The sequence below is a fragment of the Tachypleus tridentatus genome, chromosome 1 (assembly GCF_004210375.1).
Source record: "Tachypleus tridentatus isolate NWPU-2018 chromosome 1, ASM421037v1, whole genome shotgun sequence".
Classification (NCBI taxonomy): Eukaryota; Metazoa; Arthropoda; class Merostomata; order Xiphosura; family Limulidae; genus Tachypleus; species Tachypleus tridentatus.
Window position 1 is genome coordinate 86278948 of NC_134825.1, and position 20651 is coordinate 86299598.

Sequence of the window (20651 nt, forward strand, 5' to 3'; positions counted from 1 at the left end):
TCATTAGAATATTTTGATTGGAGGATTCTCTTTTGTAGCCATGGATTTTACTTTATGGATGATTGCACTGACTAGAATTTGGGTGGTTTGCAGCTTTTGTACTCTGTTGCTAGCTTAAGTTTTCTGTGTTTGGGTTTTTTCATTTCCACAAATAACATAAAAAGCTCCCAACTTCGACACAATATGTCCTTTGACTATACATTGTTTAACAAGCTCGCTGTACTGATATTTCGTTTTCAAAAACATTATATGTTCCTCCATTTGTGATGGATACGCTATCGAATAACCGAAATTCTTCATGAACAAATTATATATGTGCTTTATGCATCATCTCTGGCGCCATAGATAGCCTTTTTGTGGCAATAGACCATTCTATTAACACACACAAACAATTCAAACAAAATGCGCGTATTGCTTAACCTTCCAGATTTCTGTTCACCTTCGGTGTTTTTCTTTATTACAAACTTAATCCCAACTAGTCTGGATGCGGCCAAGAATTTTTACACCTAAAAGTGACTAAAATATGTAGTAGAACATGAATAAAAATGTTCAGACAAATACAAGAAACTAACCTAACTTCACTTTTTCAGATCATTAATCAAACAAATCCTTATGAAGATGGATGTGTCAAAGGAGCACATTAGGCATATAATGCTTTATGAGTTAAGAAAGGCAATAGTGCAGCAGAAATTACACAAAAAATCTACAGGAAAGTCTTGTTAAACGTTTGGTGGGATATTGTTGGTGTGATCCATTTTAAGTTGCTGCCATTTAATGTAACGATTACATCAGACTTCTACTGTCAACAGTTAGAACGCTTGAATATTGCACTGAATGAAAAGAGGCCTGCTTTGATCAGATGTAATGTGTTGTGGTACACCAGGATATGCAAGGCCTCATACAGCAAGGATCACATCTACAAAGACTGAAGAACAAGACTGGGAAAAACTTTCACATCATCCTTATTCTCCAGACCTTAACCCATCTGATTATCATCTATTCCGAACTTTGCAGAACTATCTTGATGGAAAAAGAGCTTGAAGATCTCAAAACTACCCTCTCTACATTGTTTTCCTCTAAACTCCAAGAATTTTATAAAAGTGGCATTTAAAAGCTTGGGAATCGTTGGCAGGAAGTAATTAATAATAATGGAATATACATTATTAAATAAATAACATTAAAAGCATTTGAAATCCTTTCTCTTTTTCTGAACCTAAAATCGGACATTACTTAAAAGATGACCTGCCAGAATTAGCATTTTCGGCGGAGGCTGCTCCAACTCGCTACCCTCGAATTGCAAGACGAGCGCCCAAACCACGAAGTCATTTCAGGTCTTGATCTTCCTGTCCTCAAGACAATTCATACTGAAAGACATTGTTGACGGTGCGAATGTATGTAAAAATCTTTAGAAATATATGGATGTTTGGAGAGGAATTCCATAAGTGGAATAAGAAAAAGATACAGGAGGTGGTAAGAAAAATAGCCTCTTGAAAATGTTATACCTTTTATTAGATAACAGAAAATACGTAAAAGTATATGTTTTAAAACGCACTGGACGAGATCTCTTCAAACATGATTTTGAATTCACTTTTAACACTGGCTTTAGTAAGTACTTGAACTTTTAATAACTTTAGTTATATTTTTTCATAAAAAGTGTTGTGCACGTATTCTAGTTTATTAGACCTCCTTATTCCAATTAACCCACAAAACGATAAAATTCAATCTCTCTCGAATGATCAAATAGAGAGAAAATGTCAGAAGATAAAGTAGACCATTATGTATCATGTTAAATTTTACATGAATCTAGCCAATCACATAATTGCAGTGCATTGAAGAAAGATGCTGATTTGATTTGGCCAAGCGCGTAAGGCGTGCGACTCGTAATCCGAGGGTCGCGGGTTCGCGCCCGCGTCGCGCTAAACATGCTCGCCTTCCCAGCCGTGGGGGTGTATAATGTGCGATCAATCCCACTATTCGTTGGTAAAAGAGTAGCCCAAGAGTTGGCGGTGGGTGGTGATGACTAGCTGCCTTCCCTCTAGTCTTACACTGCTAAATTAGAAACGGCTAGCACAGATAGCCCTCGAGTAGCTTTGTGCGAAATTCCAAAACAACAACAACTGATTTGATTAAAACGCGACAATTTGTTCAATTTTTGCACCAATTTTGACTTTTTTAATTAATTTATCTTTTACTCAAGGGAAGTTTCCTAATGCTTTAAAGTTATCATTGGTCATTCCTATTTATAAATCTGGTAATATTTCTGATTTTACGAATTATAGACCTATTTCCTTATTAATACATTTCTCTAAACTATTTGAAAAATCTATGAAGATTAGAATTTTATCATTTCTTGATAGACATTCAGTTTTGTCTCCTTCTCAATTTGGCTTTCGGCCTGGGCTTGGAACGGAGGTTGCTGTTGCTAAACTTGTGGGAAGTATTACAGAAGCTTTGGATTCTGATCTTCATCCAATTGCTGTTTTTCTTGACTTAGCCAAAGCTTTTGATTCTGTTAATCATAAAATATTGTTAAATAAATTATCTTATTATGGTTTTAGAGGCATTGTTTTTGATTGGTTTTTTTCTTACTTTCACAATAGAAAGCAATCGGTTTGTATCCATAATAATTATAGTGATTGGCTTACAATTAATGTTGGAGTACCACAAGGTTCTGTTCTGGGCCCTTTATTATTTCTCATTTATATAAATGATATTCTTTACCAACAGTTTTTTGGAGATATCCAAGCCTATGCCGATGATATTGCTGTTGTTTATAGTAAGCCAAATCTAATTAATGAAGCCATTATTTCTAGTGATCTTAATAAAATTAAAATTGGCTTTTCTGTAATGACTTATCCTTAAATATATCTAAATCTTTTCTTCTTCAGTTTAACCTTTATGGTGTCATTCCAGCTTTTCCTTCTATTTTTTTATCATTCTAGTGATTGTTATACTTACCCTAATTGTAAGTGTCCCAAATTGACTCAAGTTTCCTCTGTTAAATATTTAGGAATTATTTTAGATCGAAAATTAAATTGGCAATTTCATATTAATTCTTTAGTTAATAAATTAAAATATAGTTCTATGCTAATTTTTGAACTTAGTCATTGTGCTCCTTATCATATTTTGTTAAGTGTATATTATGCTCTCTTTCAATCTTTCTTACAATATTGTATTTCAATTTGGGGTGGCACATATAAGACTTTTTTAATTCCTATTCACAAGTTGCAAAAAAAGTGTTTTCTCTCTTATTTTTACTCATAGGCTTGATACTGATTTCAGTAAATTTAACTCCCCTCTTTCATATGATAAACTTTATTTATATTTTTTAGCTTTATCTACATTGCATGTTTCTTTTAATAGGCCTTTTAAAGTCACTTCATATTTTACACGACTTCAATCTTTTTTTCCACTTAATGTACCCACACCACGTAAAACAGTTACACTTCATCAATATCTTTATTTGGCACCTCGTATTCATAATTTTATTCCTTATAGTATAAGATCTTCTATTAATCGTGTTAATCAAAAGAAATACTTAAAACAATGGATCTTAAATACTGATGATAATATTCTGGGAACTTTATATTGATTTTGTAAGTTTTGATTTTACTTTATTATGTGTTTAACCATCACAGGACGAGTTAACTCTTTGTTGATGGTTTTATATTGATATTTGATTTTTTGTGTCTAATTTATTGCTTAATAAATTTATTATTATTTATTATTATGTGTGTGAGCAAGAGAATACATCAAAAGGCACGAATGAAGTTAGCTCTATAATTTAAAACTATTATCTGGAAATATTTGTTTGTTTTGAATTTCGCGCAAAGCTCCTCGATGGCTATCTGCGCTAGCCATCCCTAATTTAGCAGTGTAAGACTAAAGGGAAGGCAGCTAGTCATCACCAACCACCGCCAACTCTTGGGCTACTCTTTTATCAACGAATAGTGGGATTGACCATAACATTATAACTCCCCCACAGCTGAAAAGGGCGAGCATGTTTGGTGCGATAGGGATTCGAACCCGCGACCCTCGTATTAAGAGTCGAACGCCTTAACACTCTTGGCCATGCCGGGCCAACTTGAAAGAAAGCACTTAAATATTTCCTTGCCAGCAAATGTTTAAATGAAACGTAATAAATAAATAAATGAAATATAGTATACATGCATTTTAAATATAAGATCCATATTTCTCATACCCAGTCGTATAAATTATATTCTTTATAATAAAAGTGTGTATGTTTTTATAACAAAGCCACATGGGTTATCTGCTTAGTCTACCGAGGAGAATTGAACCCCTGATTTTAGCATTGTAAATACGTAGACTTATCGTTGTACCAACGGAGGATATCTATAATAAATCATGATGCATACTATAAATTACTGTATACAGGAAATATGGACCTTAATACGCATTTAATATTTCCTTATCATCCCTTGTTCATTGTTTTTATATTTACAGATTGAATAGGCCCGGCATGGCCAGATGATTAAGGCAGTCGACTCCTAATCTGAATGTCGCGGGTCCGGATCCCCATAACACCAAACATGTTTGCCCTTTCAGCTGTGGGGTCGTTATAATGTTACTGTCAATTCTAATATTCGTTGGTAAAAGAGTAGCCCAAGAATTAGCGGTGGGTGTTGATGACTAGCTGCCTTCATTCTTGTCTTACACTGCTAAATTAGGGATGGCTAGCGCAGATGGTCCTGGCGTAGTTTTGCGCGAAATTCAAACAAATTGAATGAAATATTTGAGAAATTAACAATTTTAGTTGTTTTATTTTGTAAACTTGTGATTTATTTTATGCTGAAACTGTTACAATTAGCTTTGTCAGAAACTTATGTTCATAAATTGATGAAAATTTTGTTTAAATTCCTTTTATTTTGAAGCTGGCCAAAAATTGTTAAATTATTTGTTATTAATTTTTCTTTATTTAGCAATGAATTTTTTCATTACAAAATGAATTAACAAGAAAAAAATATTCTTTGTCAAGTAGCTGTATATTTAACTTTACTTACATGCTACATAGCTATGGAATAATATGCCTTATTTTCCAAAAGAAACGCGCACCAAAACTACCTCAAGGAACCGTCTTCTCTTACCCCCCTTAAATGGCAATAACTAAGGCACACGAAGAAGATTGAGTCAGTGTAACCTCACAACTCACGTGACAGTACTAACGTGTTACAGTCTTCGACTCATCCCTCGCCTGTTTGTAGAGAACGTGGCCGACGTATAATTTAAACCGTAAAAAAATATTTTTCAGCCTATATTTAAGTATCATTGATTACAAATTTTGTTTCTTTTTTCTGAAATATTTAATAAAGAAGTTATAGCTATGATATACGAAATAACTCAAGTTATCTAAAAAGCATCAAGTTTGTTTGATCGAAACAGTAATAATTATGACGTCATATGTCATTACCCAATTAGAGTGTTCGACAGGTAATGTGCTATGAGAGTCTTGCGTAGTAATATGTGTTGGCGGGTGAAGTGTTACCCTAGGACGGGACAGCGAAAACGAAGAAAGACAATTTTGTCTAAAGCAATTTGTTTTGTAAGAACCATCTTCATTAAAATGGTAAGATATTGAGATTGTGTTCCAAACTTGTCTTCAAATGTTCATCTAACTATATATATTATCTTTGTGTATTTTCTTATATATATTTCTACATATGAATTTAAATACTTAGTTTTCTAACATATGAAGCAATGTAGGTCGTAACTCGGTGACTAATTTTTTTATGTATGAATGTTACTGTGATTTTAGAAAACTTGTATAAAAACCCTTAACAAAATGTATACGTATAACTACACTTAACCCTCATTAATGCTTAGAAAATTATAAGGAACAAAATTAATGTTTGAGTTTTAAAAGAATACTGTTTTTTACTTGTTAAAAATTCGTTTCGTTTCCCTTCTAACATCGAAAGTTAGAAATGAAGACGCCGTTAACATAGTTGAAAGAAAAACTATTTTAAACTTGTATTTTATGATGACGTGCTCACCTGGAATGCGCAAAAGTTAATTCTTGTAAAGAATAGTATTTCCATTTCATACTTTCTTGGTAATGTGATAATTTACAAAAACAAACGTAGAACAATGCTATTTTTACATTATTTTTTTTACAGGAAGAGTTTAATGAAACTCGTAAAAAGAGCGTATTTTAATTTACAGCATCGTATTCGAGTCGTGCTTGACTTTTCAATGTTTATTCTGCTTCCTTGTATATTTCACTAACTGTTTATAAACTACAATCTTCGCTGTTGTGGTGTTCTCGTGCAGTAATTGGTGTTTGCATACTAGCTCTTAGCTTATCGAGTAGAATCCGCAGGATAAGACTAATTAGGGCAAAGAATGTACTGCAAAGTTAAACTGAATTCTGAGAAAGATTCTGCAAGCGATGTTATATATAGTGTGAAAATTTTTATTTCATATACAAATCGTAACAAATTGATGAGTGTTAAATGAAAGAGGCACGTAAGCTAGAAGTTGAGAGCTTTTAAAGTGACTTTCTACAGATTTAGAAAATATATTTCCGTAATGCTGTTATTTTTGGGTGTGTGCAACGCATACATTATTGTTAATCATACCAGTCAATAAACAGTAAACGATTTATCCTCATTGTATTACCTGACCTGCCAGTAGAAATTATTAATGTACACTTTTAGTTGTATTCTACTTTTCCAGTAGTTTCTCCCACAAGGTGAATGTGATACAATGAATGAATGAAGCAGTACATTAGATAACTTGGGCAAAAGGGACTTTGCCACTTCTTAAATCATTGAGATACTCCTGAAACTACGTTCACTTGTATGCATTGAAATTTTGAAAATATTTAGGTGAACTCCAGAATCAAATAAGAGACATAAAATTCCTTGTATTTCAGAATAATACATTTCACTTTTTTTATTGTTTTCTGTTTTTTTGTGCATTTACTAACATGTTTAACAAGCAGTCTGACTCAGTGAAATGTGCAAAAACATGCATTATTTGATAAAGGATTCATAAGCGTATATTAATCTAATTTATCATTGGATGACATGTGACAGTTATGGTGGGGTTTTATCAGTATGGTTGGTTTTTAAACAAAATTCATTCAGTGGCATCATTTTAGTGCATTATATGTGGAACACTCATCATACTTGAGCCTTTGTGGAACTTAAGAAATTGTTGAAAACAAGCCAAAATCTCAATGTTTTATCTTTTTGAAATGGAAATGAGGCCAGTTTTAATCTAACTTGTCATTGTAAAGAAGCAAAATGTCCAGTGACAAGTGTTGTGCAATCAGTTACTCACAACTTTTTTTTTTTTTTTTAAATTAAGTAAGGAATGAAGAATACAAAGATTTTCTGAGTGAAGCATCATATAAGAGTAATAGTAGAGAAGAATACTAAAAGAAAGACAAAATAGCATAAGTATGGTGTGTGGGTGGCCCACTTTGGTAGAATAGAAACACCATAATGAGTGGTTGGATCAAATAAAACTGCATGATAAAATTATCCTTTGGTAATGCAATAAACACCAATGTACCTTACTTTTAAGTTTCTATATCTGATGGGATATTCCATAACCTATTAAAGTAGCTGTGTTATTTGCCTTTGAGCCAGAGATTGCTTGTTAAAATGTTAAAACAAGTTATGCACAGTGACTACTTCAGTTAAGATTATTAGGATATTCTCCTTTCGTATGCTTCATTAATGTTGGTAAGAACGTTTGTTTAGTGCTCACTGTGAAAAATCAAATGTAATAATTTCATAAGCTCTTGTACTTTCTGCCAACCTACCATTGGATGATGTTTTGCATTCCACTTCATTTAGTATTCACTTTGCTTTCCTGAACTTCTGCATCTGTTTAAAACAGTTTGCACTACTCTTTGATTTCAGTAGATTATAATCATTTTTAATTCTGCTTTGTTCAGTGTAGAGTGGTTGACATTGCTGTATGTGAAAATGGTTAAAATACATAATGTTGTAATGATGATAAATACTTGTTACATATTTGCCAAAAATGAGATTATGGCTTGTCACACATTCATGTAATCATTGTAACTCCTGGCATTGTGCTATTGGTATATTAGGTGAGATGTATCATCATAATTCTTTAAAATAGTAAATTTCTTTATCTATTGTAAAATATTACACCATGACCCTTAAGAAGATACATATTGGAAACTAAGCTCCTTGTTATATAGCTGGAAGTATCATAGTAGAAAATGCAAGTAGATTGTAGTGACTAACTTATATACACTTAAGCATTGATTAGTTTCATATACAAATGTTGATTGGTAGAAATTATGATTAGGTTTAATAAATGTTATGAAAATAATCAACTAATAAATTAGTTTTTGATTATTACTAACTTGGATTATTCTAACTATTTATTCAAGTAAACAAAATATTGCCAATATGAGTTTTCATATTTACTTTTAATTAATTCAGGTTTGTTCAGCTAAATTTGAGTAACGACTCATGAAAGTAAGCAATGAATTATCATTTTTCAGATCCAAAATAATTTCAATATGTACAGAAATATTGTGTTCAAAATAGTAACTGATGTTAATCTTGTTCTCTACCTATAACATGTGAAATGACCTGTTCTGTTAAGTTTGTCTTTCTGTACAGTGAAGTAACCATGTGCTTCATTGCTTTAATTAGCTCAATATAGTTTTTTTTTTGTACAAAATTATAAACTCGATCTCCAGAACTAAGCCTTATAATTTATATTAACCTAAACCTAATAGTAATATCAGTAGGCCCTTGTATTTAGTATTTATATTTTTCTGGTTTATAATAAATGTCATAAAGTAATATCTATTTTAATAAACTAAAATTCAGTAGTTTATATAACATATTATTTAAGGACAACATGGGACTTGTTGGTCCATCTAGACCAATGCATTCACAAAATTAAACTTAAATAATTAAAAGCTGGCTTTATCATTCAAATATTCATCAAGCCTACCACTAAACTCCTTTGAATCTATTATATCAACACACCTGAAGGCAACATTCCAAAGTCAAATCAAAATTAAGAAAATAAAACTTAGCTAAAGATTACTTCTATCTTTCCAAAATTTGTTTGCAGCCCTAGTTTTACCATTCTCGTCATTAAGTATGAAAAACAGATGATGCATCAGTGCTATCAGTTCTCTTAACCATTTCAGTATAATATACACGAGTTAGTCTACACATTTGCACGTTAAGTATTTACACTAACTTTTGAAATAGCATATGTAACTTCACAATATTTGGTAGATTTTAGTATTTAAAAAATCAAAAATTTGTATAAAAAAAATCAGATCTCTTAAAAATATTATACTAAAGATTTGTTTGTGAAAATAAGTTTCATTATTAGTCTCGATACAAAGTGATTTCATGTTATGATTAAAAACTATTCTTCATCCACAAAAATCTCAAATATTATTCACATAATCTCTAAAACTTCTTAAACATATTTAAAAAATGTGTTTTCAATAAGATTTTTATTTTCTCTTCTCACTGATGGGGTCTGTCAATTGACCAACCTCATGGCCATCATTAAAAAAAATGCTTTTTGTGTGCTAGAATGACTACATACTATAACTAAAAAATACAAATGTCTTGTCCAAGAAGCTTAAGTCTCATAGTACTATATATTTTTATACATATTTTATTATATTGACTTTCCAATCCTGCCTAGCTAAAATTACATAACTTGCACTGATGAGGTGCACATGCACTCGTATTACATATCCAATAACATAAAACTCTCCTTTAGTGTTCCCTATGTTTTAGTGGATTATTTTGTAATATAGTCACATTTCAATTATTGTACATTATATATAGATTATTACTACTTTGAAATAATAAATTATTAAACTTGTTTTTCTTAAAATATACAACAATAAATCAAGAAGTAAAACAAAAAATTCTCTTCTCATTGTAATTTTTGTACTCAATTTCTGTCAATTGACATGTTTCTAGGCCTTTTTCAAATTTTACATGTGGATGATATCAAACAATTTTTTTAGGTTTTATATATACAATTAAATAACCAAAAAATATATAACTACACCGATACCACAGAATTCCACTATAATTTATTAAGCTTAGTAACTCAGAAGCATTTAGATTTTTAAAAAATGTGAAACTTTGAGTAGACTGAAGACACAACCTACCTTCTTGAAATCTTGAATCAAAAGATATGGTAGATTTTTCAGTTTAAAATAGCTAAGAAAATCACTCTGGGGACATTCATAGCTGTTGATTGGTTATTCACATGTCATTTTTTGATGTAAGTGTATATAAGGGACCATTTACAAAACTAGAAAGACATGAATAAGGTCATTGTGTTTGATTCAGTACGTAAGCCATATCTCAGTAAAATACAAAATAAAAACCTCATCATTTTATTCTAGCTTATCAGTATTGGTAATCTGAGTTTCTTATTTGTACAAAACTATAAATTTAGTATTTTGACATTACAAACATCTCATTTTAATCAGTACTGCATTCAACATACCATGTCGCTCACTGAAATCTATATTTGTGGGTTTTTTTAATATCTACTTTTAAATTAAGAAATTAAATTGTAGATTATAATTCAAACATTAATATTACATACAGTTTGATTCAAAACTTACATTGAAATAAATTAATAAAATAGTGGTTCATTGAAACTTTGAATGCAAGTCAATGAACATGATAACATGGCTTTTGACTCATGACCCATTGCTAAAGGATTAACAATGATAGATACTTTGATAAATTTTTTTTTTTTTTCTTTTCAAAAGAAAATTCCAAAAATCTTGATATGTCTTCCTATGATAATATTTGTTTCAGATGTCATCTTAGTAACTCTCCTCTGAACCCTTTCTAACACTTCAGTTTCCATCCTAAAGGAACTAGAGACTGAACTCAGTATAGTAGAACTTTGATAGTAATAGCACCTTTCCAACTGCATCTAAATGCTCTATAGCAAGGTGTCCTTAATATAAAAAATGAGTCATGCAAGGCTAGATACCACAGTGATCACACTAAATTTTCGAGTTTTAAGCATACCTCCCCATTTTGCTTGGTATATGTGGGTCACAAAGTTTCATGGTACTTTTCTTCAGAGTTTGAACAGCTAATCCTCTCATATTTACTGTGTTTATTTTACTGCCAATAACTGAAGTAGCATTCCATTGAAAATAAAGCAGTAAATCACCTGGAAATTTGGAATTTATCAGCACATATATCCTACAGTGTTTACAATAAGAATTCCCTAAAGTCATAAAATTGCTTTTTAAATTTGTGAAAATTTTTATTACAGCCTAAATACTAGTTGGTCAAAATTTAAAGACCATACCAAAACAAAGTCCTAAACAGGGTAGGAAATGCCCAACATGAGGTCTTAGTAGTGAGTTGCATGGTTGATATAAGCATTTACAGAAGGCTGGCTAGAATGTTATTTGAAGTGGTGAAGATGGCTTCACTAAGATCATGCACTGTTTGGAATTGATGCCCATTTCTACAGACTCCCCTTGCCATCCACCCCAAACATTTTCAGTGGGGTTCAGTTCGGGTGAACACGCTGGATGGTCCAAAAGAATCACATTATTTGCCATGGAAAAAGTCCTTTGTCCTGCAGGCATTGTGGATTGCAGTGTTGTCTTGCGGAAAGATCCAGTCATTTCCACAGAAGCGAGGGCCTTCAGTCAATAAGGATGCTCTCTCCAACATGCCAATGTAGCCAGCTGCTGTTTGATGCCCCTGTATAACCTGAAGTTCCATTGTTCCATGGAAGGAGAAAGCACCTCAAATCATGATGGAACCTTCTCCACTGTGTCGTGTAGAAAATGTCTCCAGTGAGATATCCTTATCAAGCCAGTAACATTGGAAGCCATCTGGAATATCCAGGTTAAATTGTTTCTCATTAGAGAACAAAACCTTCTTCCATTTTTCTACGTCCTGTGTTTGGTGTTTCTCAGCAAAGTTTAACCAAGCTGTTTCATGGTGTGGAAGGAGGCGTGGCCTTTGAAGGCATTTACAGTTTTTAAAGCCTTTCTTTCATAGATGCTGTCTTGTTGTTCTTGAGCTGCATTCTGTGTCCATAAGGGCCTTAATCTGGTTCCATGATCTGCTGGTGTTTTAGCGTACAACCCATTGAATCCTCCTGCTCAATGCTGGCTCAATTTTCTTGGGCCGACCACTTAAAATTCTCATTTCGTATCCCTCACTACAGTAATTATTATGTTAATAACATTTTAAATTATTTTATCAATTACATTTACTACAACTTGCACACTATTACATCCTGACATTCCACTTGTAAGTTATGTAACATACACAACTTTTACTCAGACCATAAGGTAGGCCACACATTTTCCTACAGTGTCAAGTAGTAAATGTTAAGTTTTTGTGTTTTTTATTAGCTTATGTAATTATACAGCAGTTTAATGTTAAGAGTGCTACTAGCTCAGTTTCATACATGTTTGAAAGCATACTTATCAGAAGTTAAATACAAAATTATTTCTGCTAATATAAGACATCTCTGAAATATCTTAATGTTTTTACTGTTCCTTAGTCTTCTGGAGTGTCAGTAGCTAGTGAAGCTAAAACAGCTTATGATGAGGTGAAGAAGGACAAGAAATACAGATACATCATTTACCACATCAAAGATGAAAGAGTAATTGATGTAGAACACAAAGGCCCTAGATCATCTACCTATGAAAACTTCATAGAGAAACTTCAGAACTACAAATCTGAATGCAGATATTGTGTGTTTGATTTTCCTCTCAGTGTAGCTGTAGAAGGTAGTCAGAAGTCATCCCCGATGACTGTTGATAGGCTAATATTGATGATGTGGTATGTCAGACATGTCTACTTGTAACCAAGAGTAAAAGAAACATTAATTTTAAGCTTAGACCTTAGTATATTTTTATTTCAAACAAAAAATTCATAAAAATAAGAATAAAAATATTGTTTTCCTATGACAAAATGTAGGTACTGGCCAAACAAAAATTAACAAATCTAGCTTTTATTTTTTTAAACTAAGACATTGTATCATGAAAATGGCAAATGAAACTTTTACTGTTTAAGTTTTCATAGAAATAGTTGAAATAATGAATTCAGAATATACTTCTAAGGTAATAGAAATAAAAGTACAGATTATTTTAAGGGATTTTTAAGATGAAGAAATGAAGTAACTGATATGAACAAATGTGAATTTATGAAATTTGTTTACAGGCTTTCCAATATCATTACTTTTATAAACATTAATATTAAGATTATTTCCAATGTTTACAGTTAGTGAACATGTGGGCCACTATGATGCAAATTTAATACTTGAATTATTATTTTGCAGTTTTTCAGTTTAATGATCACCTTTGTAATAATACAAATTTAGTTTCTTTATCCATGTTACAAATTGTAATTAGTAGGCCTACATATTTATGTGCTTTAATTAAAGTTGATGTAAAATTTTGGGTCCATTTTCAAGGAATCTTCATGAAATATCCAGGTTCCCTAAAGGTCTGGATGAAAAGTTTTATCTTTGTGCAAACCTTGGGGCTGAGATGATTTGTTTGGCACCACTTGGAAAGTTGACAAGTCCAACACTGTAAGAAAAAGGGCTTTCAGGAAATCCCTGGGTTCTCCAAAGGATGGGATGAAACTTTTAACTTTGTGCAAACATTGGAACTGAGACAATTCATTTGGTACCACTTAGAAGTCTGTGCAACCAGCAGTTTAGGACACAGACAGACACTGAATCTTATAATTCTTTCCAGTTATCAAAATATGAATATTAAAATTTCAAATAGAGAAAAAGTTATTTGTAAAGATTATTATAATTTTTACTCCAAAATTATTTTCAACTGGGAACTTCAGCTACAAAAAAAAAGTCACTAGTAAAATTGTTATTGTTTGGAAAAGGTAATTTCTAAAACTATAATTGGCAAGACTGTATGGGGTTCTTACCCATTTCTTCCCCAATGTTGTAAGGTGGTCAAGCTAACCACCTTCCAGGATTTCATCCAGTTAGAATTGTGAATTGTAAAGAAGAGGGAATCCTCAGTACCTGTAGTGCTTTAAATTCTTTCAGGCAGGATGAGAGGAAATCCAAGACCTTTTTTTTTTTTGGTATGTTTGTACCTGATTCAATTTTATTATTCATTAGAATCTCAACCAGCCTATGTTCAAATTGAATTTTTTTTAGGCAAGAATACAGTAAATTAATCTGGGACCTTGGTTTTTGTTAAAGGCATTAATTGAAAGAGTTTATCTCTTGAATTAGAACTGTAATTAGATCTCAAATCATTCAAGAGATGGAGCTACAGAAAAAACAAACAAATCAGACCTGTTATGCTGTAACTAAAAATGATTGTTGTGTTACAAGGTTTTTTTTACATAGTGTGTTAATAAGTATGAAGTAAATGTAATTCTTGACTCTGGTAGTACATGAGATACTGAATAAAGTTTCCAAATCAAGATTGTGTGAAATTCCTTAATAAATATTTGTATTTGTGATCCACTAATTTCTTTTTGTGAGGCTTATAAACAAAGTAATGTAGTTATTTTGACTATTTTATTTGTTTGGGTCATGCTTGATAAATTCCTTATTTGAACAGTTGTACAGTTATAACTTGTCAATTTTTCTTCGTTAGGTGTCCTGAATCTTCTCCAATCAAACATAAGATGTTATATTCAAGCAGCTATGATGCTCTCAAAAAAGCTTTAGTTGGAATCTACAAATATGTTCAGGCGTGTGACTTCGACGAAGTCAGTAAGGATGTAGTTGAAGATACACTGAAAAGAGGAGGCAAATAAATATCCTAACAGTTAACAAGGTTGATTTTTGATTGTTCCGTGTCATAAATGCTTTACTGACTGTACGAGCTGGATACAATATCTAGAATGCGATTCATCCCTAAACACCTCATTGATTGACTGGTGTATTGTGACTACAAATTCTGGCAGTAATATATAGTAGAAATTGAGCAATCCATTTTTTAACACTGTTTTCTATATGTTGTTATTAACATATTGAACTCTAGGTATTTACAACATTTCTCCTGCATTTGACTAGAAATTTTCTCTTCAACCTGTATTTAGTCAAAGCTCATCTCTTGTTTGTTTTTGTGTAACCATCATATCTTTTTAGTCAAAACTTCCACATTTCTTATTTAAGTCAGCTGATAGAATGTGGTTTTTAAAATAATTTATTATATTTAGAAGTGGAAGGTTGACACTAGTATAGATAAACTTTGTTATAATAAAGATATATTCAAAGTGTAAACCAAAGATAAGAACTGTATGGAATCTTTAAAATAATAAAATACACAAAACAAACAAAAACAAGCTTTAACTTGCAATTTTGTTTTACTTTCTTAGTTGTTTTATTCCTATGAAACATTTGTTTAGAAAAAGGAATTGTGTGAAATTATCCCTCTCCATAGGCTGTAGCTTGTGTTATGAATCATACTCTTATGTGTAACTTATTTATTTTGTGTCTATCACTGGTAGTTTATAAAGTTGAAGTCTGATAAAAGTGTTGGGCTGCTGCTAACTTCAGGTTAACTTATTTCATTAAATGTACAATTAAACAGTGTATAATTAATTTTTAAGCACAGTGATATTTAGAGTCAAAAGCTTTCTAACTTGCATTCAAAAATCAACTAGTTTTTATCTTCTATTGTAGTTGATATTTATAAATGTTTTTATTTAAGTAGCACTGAAATCAAGTCTTATTTATTTATTCCCAAGTTTTATGTATTTTTTGTTAAAATTCACTGAATAAAAAAAAATGTCAGTGAAATAAATGCAAAGAAATGTGGCTCTAAGAACTACTTGTATAAATTTACATGCTCTACAGATATAACATCCACATTTTAAGCTGTGCACACTTAATTTTGACAATAGTTTTCAGTTGTATGTTATTTTTATTTAAAAACAAAAAACATTCGTGTACCCACACATTGTACAACAAAACATTAATCATAAATAATCAAAATCAGTTTCCGGAACCAAGCTAGGCTTGTTGGAAAAGATAAATCACAAATACAATGTCACTTAGTTCTATATCATGTTTAAATAACCTAATGTTATATTATTCATTTTTGGTATAGAATTATGTAAATAATTAATCCTTAAAAAGATAGTTCAAACATTTGATACAAACAGTAATTTTGTGACTTGTTAATTAGTCAACAGATACTCCATCCAAGAATATTAACTATTATAAAAGTAAGTGCTCTTTAATTGCAAATTTCTGTAGGTATACACATCCAAGTATTTTATATGTAAAACTAAACAATCAGTCATTATTAAATTTAAAAGTAAGGATGGACAAGGTTTCCAAATAATTAATGTGCCCAAAAAATGACCATTCAAAGTATTGGTTATAATATATTATGCACATATGTACTAACAATATACATGAAAAAGGGCACTTAACATTTTGTGTATAAGAACTATAAAACAGCAGCTTCTGCTGCTTACCTGATCACATCAACAGGGCTAGCTCCTAGGTGGCTCAGATTATCTTTACAATAATTCTCCAGCATACTTAACTGGTCTGTGGGTAACCACTTTTGATATTCCAGTTAAAATACACAGATTTTGTATAAATGGAAACATATCATGCACACACTTAAATATCTTTTAAACCTAACAGATGACACTAGAGGTGACAATTTCTAAAGGTATGTACTTTACACAGGTATAAGATAAAAAGTAAACAAATGAATATTAAAAATTGTTAATTTTTAAATGAAGTGTGGATCCTGCTATAAAAGTAATGAAACAAAAATTAAAGTCACAATCATTAATTTATAAAATTTAATCTATTTTGACAGCTTATATATATAGACTAAAGTAAGGATTACATTTTATAAGTTTGTATTTGTTGTTTTATTTCTTGTAAAAGTTACAGCTATATTGGAAGTTTATAGATATTCACTCATGGATGTATAAAAACTGAATGAAGAAACAGAGAAATGTTAATGGAAAGTAGGAATTGTTGGTTATTTGTAGAATTGTTATAAGAAGTGTGCATGACAATATGTGATACTAGTTGGATAGAGTTTAGAACTGTTTTCAATCCATATTTTGGTTTGCATTGTGATCCTGATGGCAACTTGGATTTGGACTGCATTATCAAGGAAATAAAGTTTGTGGAGCTTTTAGACTGCTAAGAAAATAGGCCAAACTTTCCTTTAAATGAACAAAATAATGGGTGGGGGGGATCAGACCTGGTGGCAAAAAAGGAACAGCAAATTCCAACCTCCTTTTAGTTCTGTATGTGTAAAGAAGATAATGCAAGACGAACTGCAAAATAAGCAGCTGCTTTTTATCAAACACCATAATGATGTGGAGTTAAAAATTATTTTGATATCTGGTGATTCTATATATTCATTCCATGTAGTCCATTCAATTTTCAACATTCTCCTTTTTAAAAGAGATTTAATAATGTAGGCTCCAATTCTGTATCTTAATAATGACAATGGAACATACTACTTGTTTTTACAGAACAAGAGGCTTGTATTGTTGAGACTGGGTTTAAGATTACTCAAGAATGGATGTCGGAGCTCTAGAAAGGGAAGTCCATGTTTTATACTGCTTAACAGGCATCATGCAAGATTGTGGTATGAAAGTGTTAGCATAATGTTAACATAGTTGAATATGAATGTTAGGGAGGCAAGTCCCACTAGTCTGGAGTAACATCAGCTTCAACAGCAAGACTGGCATCTACATGTACCATAACAACTACTTAAGAGCTTTAAAGTACAAGGGTGGATGAGATCCTAGATGATATTTACACAAAGCCATATATAGGTAACTTTATAACCAGGTTGCAGAGAAGATTCTTTCAAAAGAGATCTGTTATATATATGAACCCAGTCGCACCTCTCCAGAACTTTTCAAGCATGCTATTTCAGCTAATGACTCTCCATGAACTGAAAGAAATTCCTATAGAAAAATGTCAACATCCGAAGTTCATCAGGAATATGCTAATACTGTACCAGGCAATGGTGAATTGTTTTGGAGAGATGTCCCAACCAAATTTTAAGTACACTTCTTTCTTTTTAATACACTAATAAATGTTTCATCAAATACAAGTCCTTTGTCAATCTTAAACCCAAAAAAGAATATCCACAGAAAGTCTGATATATAAAACTAATGGACTGATCAATTATAATGAAAGTAAGGTACATTCAAATGAGTATAATTATTTATCAACACAGTACGTTAAAATGACAAACATGATTTGATAAATTAATTCAACATTTCATTCTTGAATAATTGTAAAATTGGTGTCCTTCATTACTATTACAAATATACACTCAAACATGAAAGATTGTCTGGCATTTCCAATAATTTCACTAAGTCAAAGTGCAAAAAGTTTGTTCTTTGAAGTTATCTTTACTCAATATATCTAATTTCAGTATTTTGTTAGACATTTGCATAGAATGCTGTATTGGCAAAACAATAATAGCATAGGATAATACACATTATTGTTTCTGTAGTATGCTATTAACAAACTGAGAGGTATACAGGTGTGGTATATTTATTAATTCATGAAAAATGCATTGAACAAATACCTTCACAGAAATGATGCTAAAACCTTGTGTCTTTCCTGCTCAAATTAAAAAAAAATTAAAAATCAGTATTATTCCAACAAAGCATAAAAACAATAGTAAACTATTCTGTTGCATTTTACAAAATGTTGACATAAATTTATAATAATAATAATAAATTTATTAAGCAATAAATTAGACACAAAAAATCAAATAACAATATAAAACCATCAACAAAGAGTTAACTCGTCCTGTGATGGTTAAACACATAATAAAATAAAATTCCCAGAATATTATCATCAGTATTTAAGATCCATTGTTTTAAGTATTTCTTTTGATTAACACGATTAATAGAAGATCTTATACTATAAGGAATAAAATTATGAATACGAGGTGCCAAATAAAGATATTGATGAAGTGTAACTGTTTTACGTGGTGTGGGTACATTAATTGGAAAAAAAGATTGAAGTCGTGTAAAATATGAAGTGACTTTAAAAGGCCTATTAAAAGAAACATGCATTGTAGATAAAGCTAAAAAATATAAATAAAGTTTATCATATGAAAGAGGGGGAGTTAAATTTACTGAAATCGGTATCAAGCCTATGAGTAAAAATAAGAGAGAAAACACTTTTTTTGCAACTTGTGAATAGGAATTAAAAAAGTCTTATATGTGCCACCCCAAATTGAAATACAATATTGTAAGAAAGATTGAAAGAGAGCATAATATACACTTAACAAAATATGATAAGGAGCACAATGACTAAGTTCAAAAATTAACATAGAACTATATTTTAATTTATTAACTAAAGAATTAATATGAAATTGCCAATTTAATTTTCGATCTAAAATAATTTCTAAATATTTAAAAGAGGAAACTTGAGTCAATTTGGGACACTTACAATTAAGGTAAGTATAACAATTACTGGAATGATAAAAAATAGAAGGAAAAGCTGGAATGACACCATAAAGGTTAAACTGAAGAAGAAAAGATTTAGATATATTTAAGGATAAGTCATTACAGAAAAGCCAATTTTTAATTTTATTAAGATCACTAGAAATAATGGCTTCATTAATTAGATTTGGCTTACTATAAACAACAGCAATATCATCGGCATAAGCTTGGATATCTCCAGAAAACTGTTGGTAAAGAATATCATTTATATAAATGAGAAATAATAAAGGGCCCAGAACAGAACCTTGTGGTACTCCAACATTAATTGTAAGCCAATCACTATAATTATTATGAATACAAACCGATTGCTTTCTATTGTGAAAGTAAGAAAAAAAACCAATCAAAAACAATACCTCTAAAACCATAATAAGATAATTTATTTAACAAAATTTTATGATTAACAGAATCAAAAGCTTTGGCTAAGTCAAGAAAAACAGCAATTGGATGAAGATCAGAATCCAAAGCTTCTGTAATACTTCCCACAAGTTTAGCAACAGCAACCTCCGTTCCAAGCCCAGGCCGAAAACCAAATTGAGAAGGAGACAAAACTGAATGTCTATCAAGAAATGATAAAATTCTAATCTTCATATTTTTCAAATAGTTTAGAGAAATGTATTAATAAAGAAATAGGTCTATAATTCGTAAAATCAAAAATATTACCAGATTTATAAATAGGAATGACCAATGATAACTTTAAAGCATTAGGAAACTTCCCTTGAGTAAAAGATAAATTAATTAAAAAAGTCAAAATTGGTGCAAAAAGATTAGCATTAGCTTTCAAAATCTTAACTGAAACACCATCTACACCATTAGAAGCTGAATTTGATAAGGAGAAAATATTATTCATAGTTTCAGATACAGTAACAGGATATAGGTAACAAGAAGAAGAAGGAGCAGGAGGCATGCCCTGAAAACAAAATTTAGGATCGGAGCAAGTAGATTTAGCAACATTAACAAAAAAATAATTCAAATCAGATAAATCAGTAGTACCAAAATTACAAAATTTCTTTTTTTTTTTAACATCAATAATAGAGTTAACAATATTCCAATTCTGTTTAATAGTTTTAGCATTCTTAAACAGGTTATGATAATAAGTCCATTTAGTCTTACGGATCAAGCTAACAACATAATTCCTTAAACACTTAAATCTAATCT

General features: G+C 31.0%; 1 protein-coding gene across 1 annotated transcript; it reads left to right on the forward strand.

Annotated features, from left to right (window-relative positions):
* The first annotated feature begins 5184 nt into the window (after positions 1–5184).
* LOC143254586 (cofilin/actin-depolymerizing factor homolog) lies at positions 5185–15797 on the forward strand. Its single transcript, XM_076509742.1, has 3 exons — positions 5185–5584; positions 12553–12833; positions 14633–15797. The coding sequence occupies exons 1-3, from the start codon at positions 5459–5461 to the stop codon at positions 14793–14795; spliced, it is 570 nt and encodes a 189-aa protein (XP_076365857.1). The 5' UTR covers positions 5185–5458; the 3' UTR covers positions 14796–15797.
* The last annotated feature ends 4854 nt before the right edge of the window (positions 15798–20651 follow it).